This window comes from Rhinoderma darwinii, chromosome 4, assembly GCF_050947455.1.
Source record: "Rhinoderma darwinii isolate aRhiDar2 chromosome 4, aRhiDar2.hap1, whole genome shotgun sequence".
Lineage (NCBI taxonomy): Eukaryota > Metazoa > Chordata > Amphibia > Anura > Rhinodermatidae > Rhinoderma > Rhinoderma darwinii.
In genome coordinates this window covers 193,197,525-193,220,327 of record NC_134690.1, presented here as the reverse complement: position 1 = coordinate 193,220,327, position 22,803 = coordinate 193,197,525, and the positions used below count along the sequence as shown (strand labels likewise).

General features: G+C 44.1%; 1 protein-coding gene across 2 annotated transcripts in view; it reads right to left on the bottom strand.

Moving 5' to 3' along the window:
• OGFRL1 (opioid growth factor receptor like 1) overlaps positions 1-9,814 on the bottom strand; it is a 67,752-nt gene extending 57,938 nt beyond the window's left edge. For both annotated transcript variants that reach the window (XM_075862014.1, XM_075862015.1), the window contains exons 1-2: positions 9,254-9,814; positions 3,160-3,249 (exon numbers count right to left, since the gene is read on the bottom strand). In XM_075862014.1, coding sequence (XP_075718129.1) covers positions 3,160-3,249; positions 9,254-9,496 — 333 coding nt within the window. In that variant the 5' untranslated portion in view covers positions 9,497-9,814. The remainder of the gene's footprint in view (positions 1-3,159; positions 3,250-9,253) is intronic.
• Between the last annotated feature and the right edge of the window lie 12,989 nt (positions 9,815-22,803).

The following is a 22,803-nucleotide window of genomic DNA, read 5'->3' as shown; positions in this document are numbered from 1 at the left end:
AAAATATAAGCAATAATACATATATAGAAAAAATATACATAATTTGATAATACATCAAACATAGTGTCATACTGTCATTTCATAAAACCATCAATACAAAAAAGACCATATATTGACTTATATATATACAAAAATAAATATATATAACATATAGTAAACCGGGGAAACAATTTATGAAAGAATATTATTTCATAAAAAATAATAATAAATAATAAATGATAGTGAGAAGTGAGTGAACACACGTGCACAGTGTGGTGATAAAATAAAAAACAAAATAAATAAAGTGAAACACACGTGACAAAACCACAGTTAAAATACAATTCTATTTATTAATATAAATAATACATACAATAATGTAACAGATGTACAATGTGATATGTTCTAATATGCTCAAAAAAATTTATAATGATAAGACATATGTGATTTTATTGTTAGCATGTATATAAATAACAAGCGTGTAAAAAATATATATAAATATATTGAGAGTGAATATGTGTAAACATAAATGTGAATAAATAAAAATATAAATATAAAAAAAATATATATATATACACAACATACCAAGTGTGATGACAAAATTTATATAAGGATATATAAAGTGGATAATAAATAATGTATAATAGATATGTGTGCAGTGTGTGCACAAACACACGAATAAAAATAAGTACCCCATGAAAAGAGCTAAAAAATGATCAAAATTTAGAGTATGTTCAAAACGTATTGTTGAATAGAGTCCAACCAAAAACATTATTCTGAGATATAATATGTGATACTTGGTATTCTATTCAGCCCAATAAATACAGATCGTATGGCCCCTATAAAAAGACAAAAATGATGATGTTAAAAATGCCACCAAATATGGATACAGCCAAAACGCAATAATGCTTAAACCGACAAGCCCACCAATTATTAACAGCACAGTCCAACCATACCAGTCAAATATATACAGGTTTAAAAAGTTAAAAGATAATGATGCTATAGGACCCAAAAAGAAAATATTGTTATAGGAAGGAAGCGAAGGACATTTTCTCATTGAGCCCCAGAGGCGCGCTAGTCTTCAATTTTGTGATCCATTTACATTCGATCCGTTCTAATTTACGGAAAGTATCTCCTCCACGTGATCCAACAAGAATTTTGTCGATGCCATGAACCTTTAAATCCTGCCACTTGTTATTGTGAAAATCGCGGAAATGTCGGGGGATAGATTTCAATTTATCGATTTCTTCCCAGTTGTTACCCTCTATTGTTCCAGCCTTTTTAATGTCCCTCACGTGTTCTTGAATTCGCATTTTAAGTTCTCTTGTGGTCATGCCTACATAAGACAGGCCACATGGACATGTTGCCATGTACACTACACCAGTAGTACTGCAATTGATGAAGTGTACAATTTTAAAACTTCTTTTTTTTTCAGAATCAGTGAATGTATCAGTTTTCACAATCAATTTGCAAATAGAGCAATGACCACAAGAGAAAGATCCCCACGTCGGCCCTTTAGAGCCAAAAAGATAGGTTTTGGGACTAGGAGCACTATAGTGACTCCGAACTAAGTGGTCACCCAAGGTTTTACTTCTTTTGGCTGTAAGTTGGGGCTTCGGGGGTAGATGTTTTTTCAAATCTGGATCCGTGAGCAGAATTGGCCAAAAGCAAGTCACAATATTTCTTATCTCCATCCATTGCGAGTTGTATGGAGTAATAAGTCTCACTATATCATCCGTGTTCTTACGTTTTTGTTGAGTAAGCAGATTATTCCTATTACTGTGACAAGCCCTATGATATCCCTTCTCGATATCCTTTTTAGGATACCCTCGTTGTATGAAGCGGGTCCTCAGACATTGTGATTCTCTTTCAAAATTAGAATCGGAGTCACATACACGTCTGGCCCTCAGGAATTGCCCCGTAGGGATAGCCCGTATAACATGAGAGGGATGAAAGGACGATGCATGTAGGAGAGAATTTACAGAAGTTTCCTTACGGAATAGCAGAAGTTGCGTTTTTGCGGCGGTAAAGCTGCGATTCTGCCGTGAAAAACGCAACAAAGGAAAAAAAATCTTATACTTACAGGCTGCAGCGGTCACATGGGTTGAAACGTCACCCTAGGAGGCCGGCCTGCAGAGGAACGCATCGCCGTGGCTACACAAGTATGAATCTTTTATTTTTTAGGAGCAGTTTTCCGCAGCGAACATTCCGGTCGAAAAACTGCACCACAATTTGTTTCAGTTTTTCAGCCGGAATTCCCTGCGGATAACAGGGCAAATACGCTGTGTGCTTTTACTAAGTTTATCCTCCCTGTGTGAACAAACCCAAAGGGAATTCTGAGTTAATTGATGGGATCATGTTCAGGATCTTCATCTCTTGGCCAGTGTGGAGAGCAGGTTGCAAAGAGTGGATTGTACCCATTGATATGAATGGGCACTGTATAATACTTAATTTGCACTGTGGTGGCGCTGCAGGGAAATTGAACACTTACTGCCAGGTTTCCCCATAGATTACAGCTGACTTATGGGGGTCCCAGCAGGGGGACACTTGGTGATCAGCTTAATGTCAAGGGACCCTTCTAACAAGTAGAAATTGTCCACAGAGGAGTACCCATTTAAATAAAATCTTTCAAGACTTTATTTGGAAGGGAGGCAGGACAAAAACAAAAGACATTTATTTGAACTACAGCAGCACAGTGACTCAATGACAAAAAAAAACACGTATTTAAATGTCAACCCCTTTCAAGCTGGGATTTCAGAAAGCAAACGCAGTAATAATTTAGGTAGCAGTGCCTTGAAGCCATCTGCAAGAATTTGTGACAGTAATTGGGAGTGACATCTAAAATCACAGTATTGTAAATACAAATAACACCACCAATGTTATGATGCTCAGAAATGACTAACAAAGGCAAAACCATCCATTCTATTTATTTGCAACATTCAGTTAGGTCCCTATTATTGTAGTAATCCCAGTCATTGTCTGTTGTTTCATAAAAATATTATTACAGCTGCATTAACTTCGGATTCCATGTCAAGGAAGACAAAAAGGTGCTACAAACAATTATCTTTGACATATAGAGAGGGTGTGAGATAAAAAAATAAATAAAAAAAAAACATAAATCCAGTTACTTTACAGATGATACTTATATTCAAAGAAATATGTAAATGTCAATGAATCTCTTACTGGATATTGGTGTCGATATTTGAACAAATCTCTTGCTGCATAAAAGCTTCTCTTTGGTTTTATGTTCCACTCGGTTGCGCTGCAGTCACCCTGAAAAACATGCACAATGTGTGGGTTAAAAAAAGAACCAAATGACAAAACATAAACGAGATTTATCAAAACTGGTACAAGGTAAATGTGGAGCAAATGCCCACAGCAACCAATCAGATCAATTTCAGAGGATCTTTAAAAATGAAAGCAGAAGCTTGATTGGTGGCTATGGATAACTGTTCCACTTTTAAAGGGGTGGTCTGCTATGGACAATCCCTTTTTTGTTAGCAGGGTTAGCCAAAAATAAGTTGATCGCATGTAATCCCACTGCTTGGTCTCCTAGAATTCAGCTCTAGTCCGCAGGGGAACATGATAGCAACTGTTCATTTCCCCTGCAGCGCCTCCAACTGTGAAATAAAGCAATGATGTAGGATATTAACCAAGAATGCGATTTTCCAATTTGATCTTGCTAAATTCATCATGTTTTTATGTGTTAACAGCCATCATACACTAAGATGTGTCACAGAAAAAAAGCAACACTTCATGTATGTCTGTAATGTTGATAAATTATTATGTGCAAATATTTTTTTTTACAGTTTTCTTGAACTCTGATGACAGAAGTATAAGGGACTAAAATCGAAGAATGGCAGAATTCTTGCGATCAGAATGATGTCAGAATGCTGCAATTTTACTGCCACTCGTGGGCGACAAAATATTTTCATGGAGCCCTGTCCTCAAGGGCCCACTAACATGTATTGTTGGCATATAAAAGTAAAACTACTGTATATATGAAAACAAATTCAATTGGAATTGAAATGTCATATTTTATGGTTGAAATCCAGGACTAAGGAAAATGGGTTCCTTATGCACTGTGCAAGTAATTTTCTGGTAATAGGTTAAGTGATTCAAATATTCCCTTACCTAATCTATAGGATCAAACAGCTGGTTACAGGAATTCTCCAGACGCACACTATGTGGATGGAGTCTACTTATTTTGTCTGCATTAGCAGTTTCTGATAATTGGTCTTTTCTGCAAGTCTCAGGATGTTTAAAAAAAAAAAAAAAAAAGCATGGCAAACACTTTTTTTTTTTTTTACCTATGCTTAACCTCAGAATTTCCTGCATTTATAAGGAAAATCCAGCATACACACAGGTAAAATGATTATACACAGAAAACACTGAGGCTTAATGTTTGTATAGCTTATAAGGGCAGGCCATTGATATAGTGGGCATGCTGTGTACTTGCTTAGAGGCAATACAGTTGGTATAGAAATTCGGTATAAGGGACACTGCAAAGTCAAGTCCAATGTCAATCAAACACACTTCAACCGGGGATGTGTATCCCCATTCCCTTCCTTCTAGAAGTAATAATTGCACCCAACATTCTCCCCTACCTTTCCCTAGTCTTCAAAGCCCAACCCCACTTCCCAAGTAGGTATAGCAGCATCCTGATCAAGCAGGGGCTCTCTACCCCTCTTCCTAAGCAGGAAGTCACAGCAAGACTCCCCTCTGTCCCCTCCCCTATTCCCAGCTGTAACAGCAAGGCCTTCCATGTTCTCCTATCCCTGATGCTTCAGTGATGCACCCTCTTCTGGCAGGAAGCTACATACAAGTGGCCTCCAGTCAGCTGCTGTATGTAGCTTCCTGCATTAAGCTGGCACTAGATATTTCGAACGGCTGAAAAAGTAGATTTTTGGCCCCTTTTCGTGACACGAACAAGTGTGACTTGGCATATGTGACAGCTGTTTCTCTAAGACAGCATACAGTGACCCGTGTTTCTTTTTTTTTTAATGTTCTGCCATTTTTGTTCTAGATTTATAGCTCTGGTAAACGTTTTATAGATGGATAGATTTTATATATGGCCATTGCAGAAAATCAGTGGTAGCAAACATATGCATTTCAGGTATATTTTATAAACGATACTACTTCATGATATTTATACATGTCATGATCTCTTGAGCATAATCATTTTATGCGGTGTTCTACTACATAATCATTACCATGTTGTGAACAATGAAATTAGCAAGATTTTAGATATTGTCCAGATTTAGAAAAAACCTGCATGAGTTGCAATACCAGACACAGTCAATGGACAAGCGAGGCAAAGTTTCTGCAAAAAAGCAGATCCTTTTTTTTTCTGGATAACTTCTTCAATTACCATTTAAAAAAAAGCAAACGTCACTACAACAACAAAGCTAGTTCAACCAACCATATCTGAGGGGAACAGAAGTTAGGCTGGGTTCACACCTGCATTATGCCAATCCATTGTTCGGCTCCGTCAGAGGAGCAGAACAAGGAAATGACGGAAGAAACGGTTCCGTTGAACAATGGACACCACCAGTTGCCGACGGAACCCATGGACTTTAATATGTCCCGTTGGCTTTCCGTCAGAGTGTCTATAATTTTGCCGGACACAATAGCGCAGCATGATGTGCTACTGTCTCTGGTAATCCTCGCCGCATCTGCAAAAGAGGCCTCTAACGGAGCCTCAGACGCAGATGTGAACAGAGCCTTAGTGACAGGGTCATACAGCATAGACTGTAAGGTTATTTAAAAAAAAATTTTTTAAAATATCTACTGATCTTTATTTTGGTAATAATTATCAAATACTGGAAACTGCATAGCTCTCCAAGACACTTAAAGGTATTAAACTCTTCATTAAAATAAAATTAAGTCAAATCTTGTATAACCTCGTCATTAAAGGGGTTATTTGGGGACTGAAATGTATGAGCAGGGTACTCACTGCAGTATATACATCCCAACTATGTTGTTACTAGCTGCTTATATTTCAATTTATTGCAAAAATGTATGCAGAAAAGGGTAGCAATCAATTTTGTAAGCTTCATATCTGAGAATTGCTAGGATATGCCATGGCTTACTGGTCAGTCAGGATCCAATCCCTAGAACGAATATGCATAAAAACTTTATGAGGACACAATGTGCGATTGCAGCTGAAAAATCCCAAAACTATTATCGCCGTGTCCCATTCACAACGCAGCACTACGTGCTTCCATGGTACAGCTTCTATGACTGGTCTACAGGAGATGGAAGTTGCAGAGAATTACTTATGTACAGTATAAAGAGCTTCTGTCATAAAATTTGTGTTTTTGTGTGTTTTAAAAAAAAATAATTTTAGAATAATGTAATAAATATAAGGGATTAAAAGGAGTGGTTTGATATTTGGACATTTCACCCAAATGCTAGAAGCTGTAAAACATAGGGAAATAAAACCTATCTACCACTAAATTTATCCTCATTTGGACACAATGGAGAAGATTTGTTAAGAACTATGTCACAAATTACATTAAAAAAACTGGATTACTTGGTGTGCGCTAAATTTATTATGTATTTTAGACACTTTTTACCCCTACCTTGACAGTTTTGAACATTTTCTAGAAAAAGTGGCATGGTTCAGAAGAGTTATTAAAATGTACTAAATTTATGATCTATGTGCCCCAATTTTTGGTGCAAAATACGGATGTAAATGTCACCAGCCCTCCTGAGAGGTCAGAAGAAGCACCGTCGGGCGTGAAACAGTCTGTAACCGTACTTGTCTGTTCGTCCTCCCCCCACAGTCCTTGTTGATGCCAAAATAAAGGATTTTACTGCATCTGGGTGAGTGCCACATGTTTTTCTCTTCTACCTCTGATGTATTTCTCCTTGATGATGCGCTTTTCTCTTGAGCCCCGCCTGAAGATGAACCAGGAACCACTGTTGTTATAGGTGTTGTGTGTAAGTGGAGAGTCTAATACAGTAGTGCCCACTCCTTCTCCCCACGACTTTTCCCATATTTATGCAAGCCCAACCAAATGTATACAATCATTGAAAAATGATAGACCTGATAGGCAGGCATAATTTAAGATAAACGTATAAACAGTGCAGGTTTCTAAAAGTGGTTTACCACAGAATGTAAAATTGCAGGGCCGTTATCTATAGAAGAGAACAGTACCTCAACTGGTACAATTAGCAGCATATAATGTAATGGAAAAGGATTTTTCATTTTTGACTAGCGTTTTCCTTTAAAGGATATAGAAAAATTGTAACTTTTTATTGTTCATTTGCTGTCTAAATGCCAAATGAAGCAACTTTCTTCATTAAAAATTCCCTGCTATTTTACTGCTGCAGAGTCCTTGCAACTCCTGCACCTAGCTGGTTCTCCAGCTGCTTCTGACATATATCCGACAGCACTCTGGGCCTAACTAATCTCTCCTCCCTCCTCTCAGTATTAGGGTGCCATTACATGTGATGTGTGGCTGAGCCTTACACCGTTTACCGCTAATTGCCTTGCTGCACTGGTTCTTGCCATGCTTTCAAGTGGCAAATACTGGTGCGGTCACTGCCGCTCGGCCAAACTTGTAATAGCACCTTTAGGGTATGTGCACACACACTAATTACGTCCGTAATTGACGGACGTATTTCGGCCGCAAGTACCGGACCGAACACAGTGCAGGGAGCCGGGCTCCTAGCATCATACTTATGTACGATGCTAGGAGTCCCTGCCTCGCTGCAGGACAACTGTCCCGTACTGAAAACATGATTACAGTATGGGACAGTAGTTCCACGGAGAGACAGGGACTCCTAGCATCGTACATAACTATGATGCTAGGAGCCCGGCTCCCTGCACTGTGTTCGGTCCGGTACTTGCGGCCGAAATACGTCCGTCAATTACGGACATAATTAGTGTGTGTGCACATACCCTTAGAGATAGGAATGGGGGGGGGGATTTGAACGATCAGAGTGTTGCTAGGGAGGAAAGCACAAAGGGGGAGGGGGTGAATTACACAGACTGTGTATCTGTATTAAGAGAGAGGAGGGCACCCACATGCACTCTGCAGGCATGGGGGGGAAATCACACACTCCTCAGCATAAATGTCTGTTAGCACAAGGAAAAAAAGAGATCCCTCATGGGCTATAGAAGTTGAAAACCATACACGGATGAAGCTGTGCAGATACATGACAGCTAGTGAAGACAGCAGCATCCAGGATTCACAGAACTCATATCCAGCATGTATTACTTAGAGGGACACACCACAGGAGAAAAGTCTGCAACTAGGAGCAGGTTGCAAACTACATGAAACTTAGTGCAACTTTTTTTTAATTTAAGTAACACTGAAAAAAAATACAAAATTCCATGTCAATGGTGTCCATAGCCATTAAAATAGGGCCATTGACCTGTATCTGTAAAATAATAATATTTGTAGCTAAGGTTTAAAACTCAGCATATATCTGGAAAACAATATGGTTATAATAAGTGATATAGCTGAGTTATAGCACAACAGTAATCTAGTGTTGGTTGCAATACATTACACACACCATGCCATGCCCTGCCCTCTTATATTATAGTAATGTCAAATTATTACAGGACGCAACCTGTCTGTGTGCAAATGTTCCTGTAGGCATAGTGACTGTTATAAATGATATAAGCAGTGACTGAGAGTTGGTAACATTATATTAAATACCCACGTCATGCACATTTTAATAGTAATGCCCACAATGCCTATGTAGAATTGAATGGGTGCCCATGTCCCTTCTTAGTAGAAGGCAAAATGATTGATGTAATAAGTGGTAAAGCATTACTAGTAATATATAGTTAGTAACACTTTATTATTACTTCATGCCAAGCCCATTATAAATACATATTTATTACCCAGTGGCATACAGTGTCTGGTGCCCATGTTCCTGCACAGTAGAATGCATACTGACTGTTATAAATACTGATACTGCAGCGTTTCAAACCAGCAGTAATGTAGAGTTCGTTATAATATATCACCCATGCCATGCCCACTAATATTATCATACAGTCATGCCCATTCAGCATAGGCTGTATCTGATTGCCCATATTGACTGTTCTAATAAGTGGTACACCGAGCTGTGTGAGAGCAGGGCATTGATCTAGAGTTGTTCACAGTATATTAAATACCCATCCCATGCCTAGTTATGCCTATGTAGCATATGACTAGTTATGCCCGTGTGCAGCGCCTGTCCTGTGGTTACAATGGCAGTGGGTATACGTAAGTGGCACGAAGTATAAGCACAGTGTGAGAAGATGCCAGGAATAGTGTACCTGGCTGGCAATGTCCACTCTGTCGCTCGTCGTCACTTCAACCTCAGGCTCGTCCTCTCCGCACTCCTCCCCGCCACACCGCTTCTTGTCCAGCTGCTCCAGCTCCGCTCCGCCGTCCTTCTCGACTTCCTCCTCATCCTCCCCCTGCTCATCTTCTCCCCCGGAGTCGGTGTCCCAGGTGGAGTCGCAGTCCTCCACAGTGGTGGGCTCTTTGAAGCTGACCCCAGTCAAGAGATTACCCATTGGCACGGCGAGTGCTAGCAGTGCCCAGCAGCGAGGGCTGGCATGTCACGGAGCGGATGCTGCTGAGCGCCAGGCCGTACACTGGCCTCCGGAGCGCTGGGACCAGTGCTGCTGAGCCGTCTGGATAGCGGAGCAGACAGGTGATTCTCTCCTTTATTGGTAGGGTAGCGGCTAGTTCCCCTTCTCCGTAAGGACCACCCCACGTCATCACATCATGTGACCAACCACTTCTTAAAGTCACGTCGTAGGGCTTCTGCCCGGGGAATAGACTGCGGTCCTGGCGATACGGAGAATTTAGTGTTGGCTGCTGCTGCTTAGTAATAGAGGTGCCGGGAGATTATGGGGTGAGACTCGAGGTTCATGATTAGAGAAGCATGGTGAGGAGGGATCTGATCGGACATGAGGAGCATGGTGAGGGCGGACGTGGAGAGACGAGGACGATGGTGAGGGGGAATGAGGAGCACGCTGAGGCGAGCAGCTGGCCATTTGGGAGATCATAAGGAGTATAGTAAAACGGACATGCTGGGATGGGGGACATGAGGAGAGTTTACACTGCTTCCTGACATATTATATATGCTGAGGTGACTGGACTATCACAGCGCTGTATGTAGTTCTGCGGGGAAGTGAATGGTTGTGTTCGGTACATTAATTTTCGGATCTAGTCTAGTGTAATAACTGCCGCCGGTCAGTCCACAGTCTAGTCGTGTAATAACTGCCGCCGGTCAGTCCACAGTCTAGTAGTGTAAACACTGCCTCCAGTCAGTCCATAGTCTAGTGTAATAACTTCCGCCGGTCAGTCCACAGTCTAGTGTAATAACTGCCGCCGGTCAGTACACAGTCTAGTGTAATAACTGCCGCCGGTCAGTCCACAGTCTAGTGTAATAACTGCCGCCGGTCAGTCCACAGTCTAGTAGTGTAAACACTGCCTCCAGTCAGTCCATAGTCTAGTGTAATAACTGCCGCCGGTCAGTCCACAGTCTAGTGTAATAACTGCCGTCGGTCAGTCCATAGTCTAGTGTAATAACTGCCACCGGTCAGTCCACAGTCTAGTGTAATAACTGCCGCCGGTCAGTCCACAGTCTAGTAGTGTAAACACTGCCTCCAGTCAGTCCATAGTCTAGTGTAATAACTGCCGCCGGTCAGTCCACAGTCTAGTAGTGTAAACACTGCCTCCAGTCAGTCCATAGTCTAGTAGTGTAAACACTGCCTCCAGTCAGTCCATAGTCTAGTGTAATAACTGCCTCCAGTCAGTCCACAGTCTAGTGTAATAACTGCCGCCTGTCAGTCCACAGTCTAGTAGTGTAAACGCTGCCTCCAGTCAGTCCATAGTCTAGTGCAATAACTGCCGCTGGTCAGTTCACAGTCTAGTAGTGTAAACGCTGCCTCCAGTCAGTCCATAGTCTAGTGTAATAACTGCCGCCGGTCAGTCCACAGTCTAGTGTAATAACTGCCGCCGGTCAGTCCACAGTCTAGTAGTGTAAACACTGCCTCCAGTCAGTCCATAGTCTAGTGTAATAACTTCCGCCGGTCAGTCCACAGTCTAGTGTAATAACTGCCGCCGGTCAGTACACAGTCTAGTGTAATAACTGCCGCCGGTCAGTCCACAGTCTAGTGTAATAACTGCCGCCGGTCAGTCCACAGTCTAGTAGTGTAAACACTGCCTCCAGTCAGTCCATAGTCTAGTGTAATAACTGCCTCCAGTCAGTCCACAGTCTAGTGTGATAACTGCCGCCTGTCAGTCCACAGTCTAGTAGTGTAAACGCTGCCTCCAGTCAGTCCATAGTCTAGTGTAATAACTGCCGCCGGTCAGTCCACAGTCTAGTTTAATAACTGCCGCCGGTCAGTCCACAGTCTAGTGCAATAACTGCCGCCGGACAGTCCACAGTCTAGTAGTGTAAACGCTGCCTCCAGTCAGTCCATAGTCTAGTGTAATAACTGCCTCCAGTCAGTCCACAGTCTAGTGTAATAACTGCCGCTTGTCAGTTCACAGTCTAGTAGTGTAAACGCTGCCTCCAGTCAGTCCATAGTCTAGTGTAATAACTGCCGCCGGTCAGTCCACAGTCTAGTAGTGTAAACGCTGCCTCCAGTCAGTCCATAGTCTAGTGCAATAACTGCCGCTGGTCAGTTCACAGTCTAGTAGTGTAAACGCTGCCTCCAGTCAGTCCATAGTCTAGTGTAATAACTGCCGCCGGTCAGTCCACAGTCTAGTGTAATAACTGCCGTCGGTCAGTCCATAGTCTAGTGTAATAACTGCCACCGGTCAGTCCCCAGTCTAGTAGTGTAAATGCTGCTTCCAGTCAGTCCACAGTCTAGTGTAATAACTGCCGCCGGACAGTCCACAGTCTAGTAGTGTAAATGCTGCCTCCAGTCAGTCCATAGTCTAGTGTAATAACTGCCTCCAGTCAATCCACAGTCTAGTGTAATAACTGCCGCCTGTCAGTCCACAGTCTAGTAGTGTAAACGCTGCCTCCAGTCAGTCCATAGTCTAGTGTAATAACTGCCGCCGGTCAGTCCACAGTCTAGTTTAATAACTGCCGCCGGTCAGTCCACAGTCTAGTGCAATAACTGACGCCGGACAGTCCAGAGTCTAGTAGTGTAAACGCTGCCTCCAGTCAGTCCATAGTCTAGTGTAATAACTGCCTCCAGTCAGTCCACAGTCTAGTGTAATAACTGCCGCTTGTCAGTTCACAGTCTAGTAGTGTAAACGCTGCCTCCAGTCAGTCCATAGTCTATTGTAATAACTGCCGCCGGTCAGTCCACAGTCTAGTGTAATAACTGCCGCTTGTCAGTCCACAGTCTAGTAGTGTAAACGCTGCCTCCAGTCAGTCCATAGTCTAGTGTAATAAATGCCGCCGGTCAGTCCACAGTCTAGTATAATAACTGCCACCGGTCAGTCCCCAGTCTAGTAGTGTAAATGCTGCTTCCAGTCAGTCCACAGTCTAGTGTAATAACTGCCGCCGGACAGTCCACAGTCTAGTAGTGTAAATGCTGCCTCCAGTCAGTCCATAGTCTAGTGTAATAACTGCCTCCAGTCAGTCCACAGTCTAGTGAAATAACTGCCGCCGGTCAGTCCACAGTCTAGTAGTGTAAACGCTGCCTCCAGTCAGTCCATAGTCTAGTGTAATAACTGCCGCCGGTCAGTCCACAGTCTAGTGTAATAACTGCCGTCGGTCAGTCCATAGTCTAGTGTAATAACTGCCACCGGTCAGTCCCCAGTCTAGTAGTGTAAATGCTGCTTCCAGTCAGTCCACAGTCTAGTGTAGTAACTGCCGCCGGACAGTCCACAGTCTAGTAGTGTAAATGCTGCCTCCAGTTAGTCCATAGTCTAGTGTAATAACTGCCTCCAGTCAGTCCACAGTCTAGTGTAATAACTGCCGCCTGTCAGTCCACAGTCTAGTAGTGTAAACGCTGCCTCCAGTCAGTCCATAGTCTAGTGTAATAACTGCCGCCGGTCAGTCCACAGTCTAGTTTAATAACTGCCGCCGGTCAGTCCACAGTCTAGTGCAATAACTGCCGCCGGACAGTCCACAGTCTAGTAGTGTAAACGCTGCCTCCAGTCAGTCCATAGTCTAGTGTAATAACTGCCGCTGGTCAGTTCACAGTCTAGTAGTGTAAACGCTGCCTCCAGTCAGTCCATAGTCTAGTGTAATAACTGCCGCCGATCAGTCCACAGTCTAGTAGTGTAAATGCTGCCTCCAGTCAGTCCATAGTCTAGTGTAATAACTGCCTCAAGTCAGTCCACAGTCTAGTGTAATAACTGCCGCCGGTCAGTCCACAGTCTAGTAGTGTAAACGCTGCCTCCAGTCAGTCCATAGTCTAGTGTAATAACTGCCGCCGGTCAGTCCACAGTCTAGTGTAATAACTGCCGTCGGTCAGTCCATAGTCTAGTGTAATAACTGCCGTCGGTCAGTCCATAGTCTAGTGTAATAACTGCCACCTGTCAGTCCCCAGTCTAGTAGTGTAAATGCTGCTTCCAGTCAGTCCACAGTCTAGTGTAATAACTGCCGCCGGACAGTCCACAGTCTAGTAGTGTAAATGCTGCCTCCAGTCAGTCCATAGTCTAGTGTAATAACTGCCTCCAGTCAGTCCACAGTCTAGTGTAATAACTGCCGCCTGTCAGTCCACAGTCTAGTAGTGTAAACGCTGCCTCCAGTCAGTCCATAGTCTAGTGTAATAACTGCCGCCGGTCAGTCCACAGTCTAGTTTAATAACTGCCGCCGGTCAGTCCACAGTCTAGTGCAATAACTGCCGCCGGACAGTCCACAGTCTAGTAGTGTAAACGCTGCCTCCAGTCAGTCCATAGGCTAGTGTAATAACTGCCGCCGGTCAATCCACAGTCTAGTAGTGTAAACGCTGCCTCCAGTCAGTCCATAGTCTAGTGCAATAACTGCCGCTGGTCAGTTCACAGTCTAGTAGTGTAAACGCTGCCTCCAGTCAGTCCATAGTCTAGTGTAATAACTGCCGCTGGTCAGTTCACAGTCTAGTAGTGTAAACGCTGCCTCCAGTCAGTCCATAGTCTAGTGTAATAACTGCCTCAAGTCAGTCCACAGTCTAGTGCAATAACTGCCGCCGGACAGTCCACAGTCTAGTAGTGTAAACGCTGCCTCCAGTCAGTCCATAGTCTAGTGTAATAACTGCCGCTGGTCAGTTCACAGTCTAGTAGTGTAAACGCTGCCTCCAGTCAGTCCATAGTCTAGTGTAATAACTGCCGCCGATCAGTCCACAGTCTAGTAGTGTAAATGCTGCCTCCAGTCAGTCCATAGTCTAGTGTAATAACTGCCTCAAGTCAGTCCACAGTCTAGTGTAATAACTGCCGCCGGTCAGTCCACAGTCTAGTAGTGTAAACGCTGCCTCCAGTCAGTCCATAGTCTAGTGTAATAACTGCCGCCGGTCAGTCCACAGTCTAGTGTAATAACAGCCGTCGGTCAGTCCATAGTCTAGTGTAATAACTGCCGTCGGTCAGTCCATAGTCTAGTGTAATAACTGCCACCTGTCAGTCCCCAGTCTAGTAGTGTAAATGCTGCTTCCAGTCAGTCCACAGTCTAGTGTAATAACTGCCGCCGGACAGTCCACAGTCTAGTAGTGTAAATGCTGCCTCCAGTCAGTCCATAGTCTAGTGTAATAACTGCCTCCAGTCAGTCCACAGTCTAGTGTAATAACTGCCGCCTGTCAGTCCACAGTCTAGTAGTGTAAACGCTGCCTCCAGTCAGTCCATAGTCTAGTGTAATAACTGCCGCCGGTCAGTCCACAGTCTAGTTTAATAACTGCCGCCGGTCAGTCCACAGTCTAGTGCAATAACTGCCGCCGGACAGTCCACAGTCTAGTAGTGTAAACGCTGCCTCCAGTCAGTCCATAGGCTAGTGTAATAACTGCCGCCGGTCAATCCACAGTCTAGTAGTGTAAACGCTGCCTCCAGTCAGTCCATAGTCTAGTGCAATAACTGCCGCTGGTCAGTTCACAGTCTAGTAGTGTAAACGCTGCCTCCAGTCAGTCCATAGTCTAGTGTAATAACTGCCGCCGGTCAGTCCACAGTCTAGTGTAATAACTGCCGCCGGTCAGTCCACAGTCTAGTAGTGTAAACGCTGCCTCCAGTCAGTCCATAGTCTAGTGTAATAACTGCCGCTGGTCAGTTCACAGTCTAGTAGTGTAAACGCTGCCTCCAGTCAGTCCATAGTCTAGTGTAATAACTGCCGCCGATCAGTCCACAGTCTAGTAGTGTAAATGCTGCCTCCAGTCAGTCCATAGTCTAGTGTAATAACTGCCTCAAGTCAGTCCACAGTCTAGTGTAATAACTGCCGCCGGTCAGTCCACAGTCTAGTAGTGTAAACGCTGCCTCCAGTCAGTCCATAGTCTAGTGTAATAACTGCCGCCGGTCAGTCCACAGTCTAGTGTAATAACTGCCGTCGGTCAGTCCATAGTCTAGTGTAATAACTGCCGCCGGATAGTCCACAGTCTAGTAGTGTAAACGCTGCCTCCAGTCAGTCCATAGTCTAGTGTAATAACTGCCGCTAGTCAGTTCACAGTCTAGTAGTGTAAACGCTGCCTCCAGTCAGTCCATAGTCTAGTGTAATAACTGCCGCCGATCAGTCCACAGTCTAGTAGTGTAAATGCTGCCTCCAGTCAGTCCATAGTCTAGTGTAATAACTGCCTCAAGTCAGTCCACAGTCTAGTGTAATAACTGCCGCCGGTCAGTCCACAGTCTAGTAGTGTAAACGCTGCCTCCAGTCAGTCCATAGTCTAGTGTAATAACTGCCGCCGGTCAGTCCACAGTCTAGTGTAATAACTGCCGTCGGTCAGTCCATAGTCTAGTGTAATAACTGCCGTCGGTCAGTCCATAGTCTAGTGTAATAACTGCCACCGGTCAGTCCCCAGTCTAGTAGTGTAAATGCTGCTTCCAGTCAGTCCACAGTCTAGTGTAATAACTGCCGCCGGACAGTCCACAGTCTAGTAGTGTAAATGCTGCCTCCAGTCAGTCCATAGTCTAGTGTAATAACTGCCTCCAGTCAGTCCACAGTCTAGTGTAATAACTGCCGCCTGTCAGTCCACAGTCTAGTAGTGTAAACGCTGCCTCCAGTCAGTCCATAGTCTAGTGTAATAACTGCCGCCGGTCAGTCCACAGTCTAGTTTAATAACTGCCGCCGGTCAGTCCACAGTCTAGTGCAATAACTGCCGCCGGACAGTCCACAGTCTAGTAGTGTAAACGCTGCCTCCAGTCAGTCCATAGGCTAGTGTGATAACTGCCGCCGGTCAATCCACAGTCTAGTAGTGTAAACGCTGCCTCCAGTCAGTCCATAGTCTAGTGCAATAACTGCCGCTGGTCAGTTCACAGTCTAGTAGTGTAAACGCTGCCTCCAGTCAGTCCATAGTCTAGTGTAATAACTGCCGCCGGTCAGTCCACAGTCTAGTGTAATAACTGCCGCCGGTCAGTCCACAGTCTAGTAGTGTAAACGCTGCCTCCAGTCAGTCCATAGTCTAGTGTAATAACTGCCGCCGGTCAGTCCACAGTCTAGTGTAATAACTGCCGCCGGTCAGTCCACAGTCTAGTAGTGTAAACGCTGCCTCCAGTCAGTCCATAGTCTAGTGTAATAACTGCTGCCGGTCAGTCCACAGTCTAGTTTAATAACTGCCGCCGGTCAGTCCACAGTCTAGTGCAATAACTGCCGCCGGACAATCCACAGTCTAGTAGTGTAAACGCTGCCTCCAGTCAGTCCATAGTCTAGTGTAATAACTGCCGCTGGTCAGTTCACAGTCTAGTAGTGTAAACGCTGCCTCCAGTCAGTCCATAGTCTAGTGTAATAACTGCCGCCGGTCAGTCCACAGTCTAGTAGTGTAAACGCTGCCTCCAGTCTGTCCATAGTCTAGTGTAATAACTGCCGCCGGTCCGTCCACAGTCTAGTGTAATAACTGCCGCCGGTCAGTCCACAGTCTATTAGTGTAAACGCTGCCTCCAGTCAGTCCATAGTCTAGTGTAATAACTGCCGCCGGTCAGTCCACAGTCTAGTGTAATAACTGCCGCCGGTCAGTCCACAGTCTAGTAGTGTAAACGCTGCCTCCAGTCAGTCCATAGTCTAGTGTAATAACTGCCGCCGGACAGTCCACAGTCTAGTAGTGTAAACGCTGCCTCCAGTCAGTCCATAGTCTAGTGTAATAACTGCCGCCGGACAGTCCACAGTCTAGTGTAATAACTGCGCCGGTCAGTCTACAGTCTAGCGGAAATGCTGCTTCCAGTCAGTCCACAGTCTAATAGTGTAAACGTTGCCTCCAGTCAGTCCATAGTCTAGTGTAATAACTGCCGCCGGTCAGACCACAGTCTAGTAGTGTAAATGCTGCTTCCAGTCAGTCCATAGTCCGGTGTAAACACTGCCTCCGGCCAGTCCAGTCTAGTGTAAATGCTGCTGCCGTTCAATTCACAGTCTAATGTAAACGCTATCTCCGGTCTGTCTACAGTCTAGTAGTGTAAACGTTGCTGCTGTTCAATCCGCAGTCCAAAGTAAAAGCTACTTCCGGACTGTCTAGTCTAATGTAAATGCTGCCTCCAGTCAGTCCATAGTCTAGTGTAGTAACTGCCGCCGGTCAGTCCACAGTCTAGTGTAATAACTGCCGCCGGTCAGTCCACAGTCTAGTAGTGTAAACGCTGCCTCCATTCAGTCCATAGTCTAGTGTAATAACTGCCGCCGGTCAGTCCACTGTCTAGTATTGTAAACGCTGCCTCCAATCAGTCCATCGTCTAGTGTAATAACTGCCGCCGGACAGTCCACAGTCTAGTAGTGTAAACGCTGCCTCCAGTCAGTCCATAGTCTAGTGTAATAACTGCCGCCGGACAGTCCACAGTCTAGTAGTGTAAACACTGCCTCCAGTCAGTCCATAGTCTAGTGTAATAACTGCCGCCGGACAGTCCACAGTCTAGTAGTGTAAACACTGCCTCCAGTCAGTCCATAGTCTAGTGTAATAACTGCCGCCGGTCAGTCCACAGTCTGGTAGTGTAATAACTGCCGCCGGTCAGTCTAGTCTAGTAGTGTAATAACTGCCGCCGGTCAGTCCACAGTCTAGTGTAATAACTGCCGCCGGTCAGTCCACAGTCTAGTGTAATAACTGCCGCCGGTCAGTCCCCAGTCTAGTAGTGTAAATGCTGCTTCCAGTCAGTCCATAGTCTAGTGTAATAACTGCCGCTTGTCAGTTCACAGTCTAGTGTAATAACTGCCGCCGGTCAGTCCACAGTCTAGTGTAATAACTGCCGCTGGTCAGTTCATAGTCTAGTGTAATAACTGCGCCGGTCAGTCTACAGTCTAGCGGAAATGCTGCTTCCAGTCAGTCCACAGTCTAATAGTGTAAACGTTGCCTCCAGTCAGTCCATAGTCTAGTGTAATAACTGCCGCCGGTCAGTCCACAGTCTAGTAGTGTAAATGCTGCTTCCAGTCAGTCCATAGTCCGGTGTAAACACTGCCTCCGGCCAGTCCAGTCTAGTCTAAACGCTGCTGCCGTTCAATTCACAGTCCAATGTAAACGCTACCTCCGGTCAGTCTACAGTCTAGTAGTGTAAACGTTGCTGCTGTTCAATCCGCAGTCCAATGTAAAAGCTACTTCCGGACTGTCCAGTCTAATGTAAATGCTGCCTCCAGTCAGTCCATAGTCTAGTGTAATAACTGCCGCTGGTCAGTTCACAGTCTAGTGTAATAACTGCCGCCGGTCAGTCCACAGTCTAGTGTAATAACTGCCGCAGGTCAGTTCATAGTCTAATGTAATAACTGCCGCCGGTCAGGTCATAGTCTAGCGTAAATTCTGCTTCCAGCCAGTCCACAGTTTAGTAGTGTAAACGCTGCCTCCAGTCAGTCCATAGTCTAGTGTAATAACTGCCGCCAGTCAGTCCACAGTCTAGTAGTGTAAATGCTGCTTCCAGTCAGTCCATAGTCCGGTGTAAACACTACCTCCGGTCAGTCCAGTCTAGTATAATAACTGCCACCGGTCAGTCTAAAGTCTAGCGGAAATACTGCTTCCAGTCAGTCCACAGTCTAGTAGTGTAAACGCTGCCTCCAGTCAGTCCATAGTCTAGTGTAATAACTGCCGCTGGTCAGTCCACAGTCTAGTAGTGTAAATGCTGCTTCCAGTCAGTCCATAGTCCGGTGTACACACTGCCTCCAGTCAGTCCAGTCTAGTGTACATGCTGCTGCCATTCAATTCACAGTCCAATGTTAACGCTACCTCCGGTCAGTCTACAGTCTAGTAGTGTAAACGTTGCTGCTGTTCAATCCACAGTCCAATGTAAAAGCTATCTCCGGACTGTCCAGTCTGATGTAAATGCTGCCTCCAGGCAGTCCATAGTCTAGCGTAAAGGCTGCTACTGGTCAGTCTACAGTATAGTGTAAATGCTGCCGCCGGTCAGTCCACAGTCTAGTGAAAAAGCTACCTCCGGTCAGTCCACAGTCTACTGTAAGCGCTGCAGCCGGTGGTTTCTTAGAATTTATGTTAAGCAAACTTCCTTTTTTACAATATGGTTTGTTTTTACCTTGAACTCACAGTCTTTGAAAACCTCCTGTCAGGAGGTTTCAAAATGTCAAATAAACATAACAAAATTAAACTGAAACTGTAATCTTGCTTTTTTCTTATTAAATCTGGCTACCTTATACAAATCACAGAAAACATTACATATCCAGCAGATACATTAAATAAACGGAAAATTTAAAGGAGCTCTTGGTGCAGGGTAAATATGGCTAAGGGTATATACACACAGCTTATTTTCAGCCTATTTAACCCCATGCTCCTGCAGCCAGTTTTGACCTTCCTGAGAGAACCTCATTTTTCAAATCTGACATGTCTCACTTTATGTGGTTATACTTATCCTAGTGATTCTGAGATTGTGTTGTCGTGACACATTGTACTTTATGTTAGTGGTAAAATTTGGTCGATACATTCAATGTTTACTTACTGTGAAAACCACACTTAGGCCGGATTTACACGAGCGTGTGCGTTTTGCGTGCACAAAAAACGCATCGTTTTGCGCGCGCAAAAGGTACTTAACAGCTCCGTGTGTCAGCCGCGTATGATGCGTGGCTGCGTGATTTTCGCGCAGCCGGCATCATTATGACACTCTGTATGTTTGTAAACAGAAAAGCACGTGGTGCTTTTCTGTTTTCATTCATACTGTTTACTGCTGTTGCGCGAATCACGCACGTCACACGGAAGTGCTTCCGTGTGCTGCGCGTGATTTTCAAGCACCCATTGACTTCAATGGGTGTGTGATGCGCGAACAGCGCAGAAATGTAGGACATGTCGTGAGTTTTATGCAGCGGACACACGCTGCGTGAAACTCACGGACAGTCTGCACGGCCCTATAAACTAACATAGGTCCGTGCGAGGCGCATGAAAATCACGCTCATTGCAAGGACCTATTATACGTTCGCCTAAATAAGCCCTAAGGCTTCATTCACACAAGAGTGAATCACGTCCCTGTGATGGCCGTTAAAACAATGACCGTCACACAGACTCATGCATTTCAATGAGGCCGTTCACACGACCGTTTCAACGGAGCGTGTGAACACTCCGTTGAAAAATAGGACATGTCCTATTTTACTGCGTGTCACGCATCCCTCCATAGACTGTAGTCTGTGGGGGATTCGTGACAACGCGTCCCACACGGGTCCACCTCGGACGTGGAAACGGCAGTTTTTCACATCCGAGGTGGGCTACGCTCCTGTGAAGGAGCCCTAAAACGTAGAAAAAAATTGGGAAAATTAGCATTTGAATTTTAGTTATACCACGAAAAGGGTTTGTCCAGAAATTAAAAAAAACAGCCCTCAACTTGAAGTAGCTTTGAGGGGCCTATATCTCAGAACCCCTTTTAAATCACCTAATTTTAAAAACTGTACCCCTCAAAGTGAAATTTGGAAATTTCTTAATTCTTTAGGTGTTTCACAGGAATGAAAGCAAAGTGAAGGTGAAATTTGAAAATTGAATTTCTTTGCAGATGTTCAATTTTAAATAAAAAAAATTCTGTAGGGGTCCATTCACAGCATTTTTGACGCCGAATCCACATCAGAATCAGCGCCAAAAATCACCCCCAAATCCCGATTCATTCATTTCAATGGAAGGCAGAGGCGGTTTTATTTATTTTTTTTCGGGCGGCTTTTGACCTTTTATTGAAATCAATGAAAGGCAGGAAAAAACGCGCTGCTCGTTTGAAGCGTTTTTTTGGCGCAGTTTATGCAATAAAACCGCCCACAGTATTTGTATTTGATTTATCTTAAAAAAAAACGCTTTAAAGAACTGAGGCAAAAAAAGCTTTAAAAAACGTTGGCATTTTAAAATGTGCCACAAAAATCCAGAAGGAACTTTAAGGCAGAGTTTTTCTGCCTGACAAAAACCTCTGCGTAATCTTACCCTAAGGGCACGTTCAGACGTAGCAGAAATTTTCCACAAATTAGCAGCAATTACGCATTGAATCTGCAGCAAAATTTGCCTATTTCACAGTCCCCCCCAGACGTGGCGGTTTTCACAGCGGACTTGCTGCAGATTTCAGTCTTTGTATTGCAAAGACTGAATTTCGCTGTGAAAATCCACTGCTTCTCCGCAACAGACTGTGAATGCTAGGGAATGTAAATTCTGCACCACAAACTAGTTTCCGCACCATTATTTTTGGCAACATCTGCACTAAGTTACGTGGAAAGCTATAGAAACTAAAAGGAAAAAAGTTCTACTGTGGATTTCCACGGCGGCCTGCCCGCAGCGGAATTCCGCAACAAATCCACCACGTCTGAACATGCCCTAACACATCAAGTATTAACAGAGAAACACGACTAAATAAACTGATTCTGCAGTTTTTAGAAATATCCCAAGTGTGGCCTTAGTGTGCTACCTGATTGAAACACAGGCCTCAGAAATGAATGCATCACCTTGGGGATTTTGGGGCCTCCTTTTATTTGAATGTTTCTAGGCACTACTATGGGACTGCAGAGGCCTTAGTGCAATTGCACATGACCGAGTGCCACTCGGGCCGTTCTTGACGGCATCCGAGTGGCACCCGATATTTGTCACGGACCTTCACTTAAGCGGGTGACTCTGGTCTGTGAAAACTGACCCAATTCTCTCATCCGTGGAAAGATAGGACATGTCCTATCTCTCCACAGATCACTGACGGGACCCCACAGTTGGTTCATATATTTTATTAGAACTAGGACGCGAAAATGAAGAAAAAAAAATAAATCTATTTATTTTATTTTTTTTCAATAAGATGTAGTTTTAGCTCAACATGTTTAATTCACACAGGAAATAAAGGAAAAAAAATCGCCCCAACATTTGAAAAGCAGTTTCTCCCGAGTGTGGCAATATCCCATATGTGGTCATAAACTGTTGCTTGGACACACGGCAATGTCAGAAGGAAAGTAGCGCCATTTGGATTTTGGAGCGCAGATTTTTATGTAATGGTTTGCAGATGCCATGTCACATTTGTAATGCCCCTTATGTACCAAAATGGAAGTGACACCATTTTAGAAATTGCAGCCCTCAATGCATTCCTCTAGGGGTGTAGTGAACATGTTGACCCCACAAGTATAAATTAGTGAGCAGTGGATGTTACAGAGTGAAAATGGCAATCTTTCCACAGATTTGTCTTTTCAGTGCCCAATCTGTTGTGCCACCATGAAAAGACAGCGCTCTAATTATTTTGCCTGCACATACGATTTATACAGCATTAGTTCACAATTGCAGGGTTCTGATATGAAATAATAAAAGTAACCCCTGGGAAGTAACTCCATTTTGGAAACGACACATCTAAAGGCATTTATCAAGGGGTGTAGTGAGCACCCACAGTTTTC